Source organism: Mercenaria mercenaria, chromosome 7, assembly GCF_021730395.1.
Source record: "Mercenaria mercenaria strain notata chromosome 7, MADL_Memer_1, whole genome shotgun sequence".
Lineage (NCBI taxonomy): Eukaryota > Metazoa > Mollusca > Bivalvia > Venerida > Veneridae > Mercenaria > Mercenaria mercenaria.
In genome coordinates this window covers 78,947,210-78,955,199 of record NC_069367.1, presented here as the reverse complement: position 1 = coordinate 78,955,199, position 7,990 = coordinate 78,947,210, and the positions used below count along the sequence as shown (strand labels likewise).

General features: G+C 33.9%; 1 protein-coding gene across 1 annotated transcript; it reads left to right on the top strand.

Annotated features, from left to right (window-relative positions):
* Positions 1–2,112: 2,112 nt before the first annotated feature.
* LOC128558683 (serine/arginine-rich splicing factor 4-like) lies at positions 2,113–6,112 on the top strand. The gene is made up of 3 exons (XM_053548734.1): positions 2,113–2,270; positions 2,817–2,909; positions 4,438–6,112. The coding sequence occupies exons 2-3, from the start codon at positions 2,849–2,851 to the stop codon at positions 5,316–5,318; spliced, it is 942 nt and encodes a 313-aa protein (XP_053404709.1). The 5' UTR covers positions 2,113–2,270; positions 2,817–2,848; the 3' UTR covers positions 5,319–6,112.
* Positions 6,113–7,990: the final 1,878 nt, after the last annotated feature.

Below are 7,990 nucleotides of genomic sequence, written 5' to 3'. Positions count from 1 at the left end.
TTAAACAAAATGTCGAAACGGGACCCAATAACTTCTGAATTTATTAGACACATTCCTCCTTACTTATAGCAAATTGTGTCCACTTGACGCATTTAAAGATACCAAACGCTTCGGATTTTCTTCATTTTTTTTTTTTTTTTTTTTTTTGCACCAGTGGCACTTTATATAACATATTGAAATGTACTAAGATTTCACTTTTTAATACGTTTTCATCATTGTTAATATATAAACGTCTTGCCATGGAACAAAATGTTGGTTTTTGTTTTGTATAAAGTTCTTTGAGAACCAGTAAAACACTAAATGGTGCAGCTGATAAGCTAAATACAATGGCCAAATCATGATGTCTCAAACGTACCTGAAATTATGTCGAATTATGGGATAAAATTTACGCATGGGGTGGGGGAAATAAAATCACATGTACCGAAAAAACTAAGTTGGTGACCCTCCAGTTTTATTTGTCATTTTGGATTCGGTATATATTTTAAACACCGTTTATTGAAAAAATCAAAAATTTAATCCAGGGATTTTGTAATATGCTGATTTAAAGCCGAAAAATGCTGCGAAACTGAACGTCAATTTTTAGTCAAAAACGGCGATTTTCTTTCCATTTTTCAAATATTTGTCGGTGTAAAACAATGATTTTTACATCAGCATAAAGAAAATACTAATTCCCGTCGAATAATGTATAGTTTAAGAAAATTTGTTTGCTGGTGTCGTCACAGTACCCGTAACAGTGTTGACAAGGATATGCGGCGACGTCATTTTTCGCATGGGGGTGGGGGAAATAAAATCACATGTACCAAAAAAACTAAGTCGGTGACCCCCCAGTTTTATTTGTCTGTTGGACTCGGTATACGTTTTAAACACCGTTTATTGAAAAAAAAATCAAAAATTTAATTCAGGGATTTTGTAATATGCTGATTTAAAGCCGAAAAATGCTGCGAAACTGAACGTCAATTTTTAGTCAAAAACGGCGACTTTCTTTCCGTTTTTCAAATATTTGTCGATTATAAACAATGATTTTTACATCACCATAAAGGAAAAATTAATTTCCGTCGAATAATGTATAATTTAAGAAAATTTGTTGGCTGGTGCCGTTGCAGTACCCGTAACAGTTGCCAAGGATACGCGGCAACGTCAGTTTCAAAAACGGGCTTTAGTGGTCAACTTTGACGTCTCGTGTATAAAAACTGGTCGGCTCTATTGGTATAAAAAAAATGCATCTTGTTTGAAATATGGTCAATTTTACACATGCAAAATTTCAAGACGCTACTCGAAAGTTCGCAAAGTGTCGCGTTCTACCTTAAAAGTTCCCTTTCAGCACAACGTTAACAAATTCTCGTTAAGTAATTTTATTTGAATCTAGACACAAAGTTTAACGCGAAAATTTGAAATGTGTGGCTGATATGGGTTATATGTCACTAACGATTCCTAGCATTTCATAGAAGGGAGTGAAATAAAAGAGGATATTCATCATTTTTCACAAACCACTGCAAAGGGAGACAACCAATGGTTTCACAAACGCGTAGCGTGAGTTAAAAAAATACGTCGCTGTCTTCTTAGTTAGATATCCGATCGTATTTGAGAAAATGATGAATTTTCTGTTTATTGCATGCTAAAGATACAACCAGACCAACGTCAAGTTTCCATTCTGACCAAATTTGTCTATAAAGCAGCAATAAGAAATAGTTCGGCAGTGTCATATGATATTTATTTCACTGATATTTTCAATTTTTTCATATTAGAGCATGTAATATATAATTATACGTATCATGGAAAATCACTTTTGCTTCAGAATCTAGGTATCACTTCTATTCCGACTAGAACGAGAAAGATTAATTCATGTTTCTAAATAAGTTTATACAGCAAGATTCTTTTAATAAGTCAACACACAGGGATTTTCGCCAACGTGAAGGAAGATTTAAACTTCTAGTTTTTTAAGTATACGAGTGCTGGTCTGAGTTCAAAATGTAAATTATAATTTCACATCCATTATACACATAAAATAATAATTATTAGTATAAAAACTTGAAATGAGCTAAATGTTGCGTTGCAAAACGTCTGCTGATAGAAACAAAACGTCGATTGTTTGCATTTGGTGTAATTAATCACTTTGATGTATGCGACGGCCCACAAGTTAAACGTTGTTTATTACGTTCACGTACGTTGCGTTTCGTCAGGCTAATATTGGCAAATAGAATGTTTTAATATAAATAGATAGATAAATCTACAACCGGGCCATATTTTCTGTTCTGAATATTTTGAAAAAGGTAAGATTTTTACTGTTTCACTCTTTCTTATGTCTTTTAAACGTGTATTATAGTTCAGTGATTATAGTTAGTTCGTCTGATTAGGTTTCTAAGTCACTTCGACCTTACAGTGATTCGAATTCAACGACCTTCACCTCTCGCGAATGGTGTCCTTGTCTTACCATTTATAGATATTGTATATTAACGTGCGATTTTACACGTAGCCATATTAGTGTCTGATGCACTATGTTTTTTAACACATTAAGAAGAAAGTATGTTCTATTCTTGTATAAAATGCATTATCATAATACAATGTTGAGAATTCTCATTAAATGAACCATATGAACAGCAGATCACACGTGCTATCAAACAAAGTTTTTAGGCACGAAAACTTAATAACACGTATTTAAAAAGTATGTTACTGTTGGCCATAATTATATTAAATGAAAAAATATCTATTCCCGTCACGTAAGCCGAACTAACGGGTGATTCTATATATCAAATGTCACGAAGGGCGCTTTCAAAAACACACTTGAATAAAATTGCAAATTTCTGTACTCTTTACAGGGCGCTTGATTATTTTCACGTCGGTGGGAACAATGGCTATAATGTTCTGCTTCTGCCTGCTGGTGCCTGTAGTCCTGGCCATTGAAACTTCAGGTATGATATACAGTTGTGTACAAATGTTCTGGATTAATGCAGTTTTAAGTTTCTGTTTCTGTTTCACATGTACCAGTATTAATTTCTTCTCCGCAAAGAACCAAATACTAGTAACTCGCATCAGACTGGAGATGAATATCTGTTTTCTCAATTTGATAAATATTCACAGAGAGCATCCACCTCTCACCTCGCCTGGGAATCGAACTCCCCCGGTGAGTAGTCATATTCATTTAACCTTTACCTTGATAAATTTCTAAAATGGAGTGGCCAGTCATTCATTTCTGGCAGTACCATTTATTATTCAAAGGGGTGTTCACTGAAATTTTACTGACTGAATAGCGAACAGTGCAGACCATGTTCAACTTGCACGGATGCCGATCTTGGTCTGCACTGGTCACAAAGGCAGAATAACTTGCCGCCAGCAGGCTAAAGGTATAGAAATATGATCTACTCAGTTAATATGAAATTTGACAGACTACAATAGTAGTGATTCTTCACATAATCTCCTTTTATCTGTTTAGAAGTTTAGTTAAAATCGTAAAAAAATGTTTTCCTATGGGTTAGTTTGGCTCAGATAATTTCATACTACTTACTCGCATGTAACCAAAATTTTATTACAAGCTGAAAACATTTTACTCAGTCCTATTATTTAATTCAGTATTTGTTTAAACTGAAAAAATATCGTTAGTATATTTTTGTATAAAAGAAACGTATGTTCATATAATTATTATTTCAGGATAAAACAGTCTGAAATTCACCTTCATAAATAAATTGTGACACTTATTATTCAAAGCATGATTTTGCCTCAAGCATAACATACATGTATAACTTGATATCAAATTTATACTCAGTTGAATGCATACATATGTTTTCGTCGCATGGCGTGGTAGCGTGACGTTCGCGACTGATTCATTAGATAACCAATGAACACAACGGCATTGATTGGCTGCATATCTAACCTATTATTCGCTCAAATATAAAATTGTAATTTACGGTGTCCCGTCTTAGCCATCGCCGCATATGAAGGTCTTGAAACAGCCATAGAAATGCGATGTGATATCGCTTTAGAAGCGCTTAAAATGGCTGATCTTGAGATTGAAATTTATGTCAAAATCTTAGTTCTGTAGTATTTCAAAACATAACATTAAATGTTTTGATCAATACTTTATGAATTTTATGAGTACAAGTCTGTTTTATTAGAACTCACGGAATCTAAATATTTCCAAAATTTCAAATAAATTGATGTAAATATGCGCTGTGGTCTTCCGATCAATTACGGGTGATTTAACCTTCAGTTTGTACGCTTTACCATGAAATCTCATTTCACCAGGAACAGAAATTCAAATGAACTTGCTAAAAATGTGACCTTCTGAATACGATTCTTATTTGTGATGAAGAGTGATTGATCGAAATCTACTTTTTCATGCAAGATTAATTTTATGCATGTTTACAAAGTATATGTGCAAGACATTGGCAAAGCAACATTGCGTTATTATGTAAAATTTATAGATCTATTTGTCTATTTCAGATGTTCCACAAAAACTCAAGCCAAAAGGTGTAACAAATGTTGTCGAAACACATCTTAAAGACATCCCTTCAGCAGAAATAAGAAAACATTTTCTTCGAGGGGATGACAAAAACAAAATTACCCTGTCAGAGAAGAGAGTGAATTTACCTGAAATAATAGAAATAAAACCGCTAGTAAACACAGTTAAAGCTGAGCCTGTAAATTCAAAACCAGACAAAAATAAGTCAAAAATAAAGAAATGGCGGTCGAAGCTTGCAAGAAAACAAAAGAAAGCCCTGAGAAAGAAGAACAAATTAAGACTGAAAAGGTTGAGGAAACAACAGAATGACCGAAAGAAACAGATGCAAAAAAGGAAGAAATTGATAAAGAAAGGAAAGAAGCAAATGAGGAACATTCAATCAAATAAACTTTCGGAAGTAATTGATCGTATTTTGTCTTATCACAGAAAAGTAGAAGGTTCTAAACTATCAACAAAACACATTCAACAACAAATTATTGATCTCATTAACGCTCACAAAGAAATAAGTAAAGTGATTAAACCTACCAAGGACTGTCCAAAACCTAAGATCGGTAAAAGAAAAGACAGAACACGTCTGAGAAGCCTTAACAGAAACAAAACGCAAAGAAAACAACCAAGAAAAGTTGTTGCCCTTAAAGGTAGACAGAGAGTATCTGTAAACAGAGGTCGAGGACAAGGAAAGGGAGTTTCGAGAAAGAGAGGAAAGAATGTTATAAACAAAGGCGGGCGTTCGAGGACATATGCAACTAAAGGAAAGAAAGGGGAATTCAAGCCAAAAGTCACCGTCAGAATTGGGAACAAGGAAAAGTCGAGGAGAAATAAAAAGAAAGCCTTTAAAAATACAGTTTCTACAGATAATTAAATAACTTTGCATTGCACAAAAATATGTCGTAGCTCACCAGATATGTAAATATTCTAGAACATATATAGTTTAGTTGTTTTTATTGTATAAATATAATAAGGGCGACATTGATAAACAAAGGCTATGTACTACCGCCATCTAGGAGCGTTACAGGATGGCCGAGGAATGGCATGATACTGGATGATATATCTCGGTAAACAGACATAACATAATAAAATCACAACAGGCTAAAAATCCTCATCATACTTTTACCTAAATAATGATGATGCTGATTCAACGTATATGTAAACATTTTTTCCCGTTTTTGTTAATCAAAAGTGAATCAGTGCATAAGGACATAGGGAAATAAGCGATGCTTCTTTCTCAAAAGTGTAACGTCATCTAATTGCCTTTTCTGTTATGAAACTTGAGTTTGTAACGGTGTAAGCATGATAAGGTAAAACTCGTCGAAAAAAGTTTTCAGCAGTTTAAATAATTGGGATCGTATACCAAACGCCAATACAATACAAGTTGAAGAATACTTTACTTTAGAGGATGATGATTAAGAATCGGTGCTGATTCATTTGGCATCATCAACTTCTAAGTTTACGGTGTTTTCTTTTTAATTTTCAATCTTTTTTTTTATAGCTCTGTGTAAATTATATGTAGAAAAATGAGTATAAGTAGTTTGATTAGTTACCAGGCTATACATGTAAATAAAACACTGAAAGAGCAGAATGTGTTTCAACATTTATTTTATCCTCCGTACATGGTTACCAGGCTATACATGTAAATAAAATACTGAAAGAGCAGAATGTGTTTCAACATTTATTTTATCCTCCGTACATGGTTCACGAGTATCGGGGATACTTGCTGGATTTATAGCTAATTCAAAACTAGATGCATCTCCTAGGACAACTGTACCCTACGTACTGTAACTTTGTGTTCATATGTGCAAGACCAGGTAAATTTTCGTATAACCTGTGAGTGGAGACGCGGAGAGGGTGGGAAGTGGTAAGGATACTACAAATAAGCACAAGATTAAAGAAACTGAAAAAGTAAAAACAACTGTGATGGTGGGGGGTGGGAAGTGGGGTGGGGGGCGGGGCTTGACCCGGACTCATTAAACATCAAAATATTGTTATTCGGCAAGTGAGGATGTGCAAGTGGGGTTTTATGACCCACTTCCACATACACACCACAACCATGCGCGACAAAAAAATCGGACGAACGGGCAGACATGCGGACAGACAAACGTACGTGGTGAGTACAAAGCATTCTAAACTATACAAAAAAGTGGCATCACTATGGAGACATGTTTATTGTAGATTAATTGATAAGACAATTTTAAACTTCGTCGAAAATTTTTGGTGAATTGCCTTTTTTTTTCATATATAGTAAACCATAGAATGCACCAGGATATTTCCTTCAGAAATTAAATATTTGTTCTTAGGTCGTTATTTTTACAAAAGAAAAACTATTTTGAGGCTCAACAGGGGGTTTAATTACTCACATTTCATGATCATTTGAATTAACAAGTAGCAATTAGTGAACAGAAACATTGCCGAAGTATGTTCTGTATGTAACCATTTATGATTCACCATTTTATGCGTATTGGGATCTTGATATGGCATAATATGAATATTTTTCCAAGACCAGTGTGCCCTCTTGATATAGCAAGTCTGTATTCATCATATGGGAAAATTAGACCCATCGTGAAAATCACCACAAAAGCCGATAATAAGTTTGGCCAGGTAAATCTGCTATCGAGACTGGTCGCTAGTTTTCGGCCTACTCTGTACTCAGTAATCCCTTCTTCACCAATATACCGTTACATTAATACTTTTGATCATTTGATGGATTTAAGAAATATTGTCAAGTCTAATTTACAGTGATTGCAAAGATATGTTAGAAAATAAAATGAAACTAATCGGAATCTAAATGGTATATAAAGGATTAATCAGAATACCTTTATAACGGTATTCTCAACAAACACATTATTATAAAACCGAACAATCACTTTGCAAAAATTATTTCTACTATCTTACAATCAGATGGAAGCTCGCTTTTATAATACTTTGTTTGGTGATAATGATTATGAAAGAAAGGTTTTAAAAAGTTTCTTTTGTGTGTGTGTAATCAAACAACTGCACATTTATTATGATTTTCATGCATCACTGCAGTACAAAATAGAGCTGCTAGGTATTTCCTAAATGTAGGTAGGTACACTCCAAATGCTGCAGTTTGTGATGATATAGGTTGGACGCCAATTTTTTTTATAATTGTTGGAATTCTGTGCTTGCTAATTGGTGTAGACTTAGCAGTATGAGCCAGTTAAGATTGAATAAGAAAATATTTGTTTGGTCAGATAGAAAGTCAAATAATAGATGTAAGAATTGGAACTACAAAGTCGGTCAAAAGTTTAAACAGTATGGTTGTGATATATTTTGTAATATTGAAATAGCATTTCATAAAGTTGATGTATTTAGTAACATGCTACCTAAAATTCTTGATGATTTTATACAAGATTGGAGTAGAGATGTTAACCGTGATACTGCACGGAATGGAATAGGAAGAAACAAGCTTAGATTATATAAAACATTCAAACACAGTTGTTATGCAGAGCAATATTGCACATCAGTCTTTAATAGATCTTCTAGGGGTGCATTAGCCAAGTTCAGAAGTGGCACAGC

Bases quoted from the DNA above. Each gene is read 5' to 3' on its own strand.
- LOC128558683 (XM_053548734.1), top strand. From the start codon at position 2,849: ATGGCTATAATGTTCTGCTTCTGCCTGCTGGTGCCTGTAGTCCTGGCC. The intron at 2,910-4,437 runs GTATGATATACA...TGTCTATTTCAG, and splicing joins CCTGGCCATTGAAACTTCAG to ATGTTCCACAAAAACTCAAG.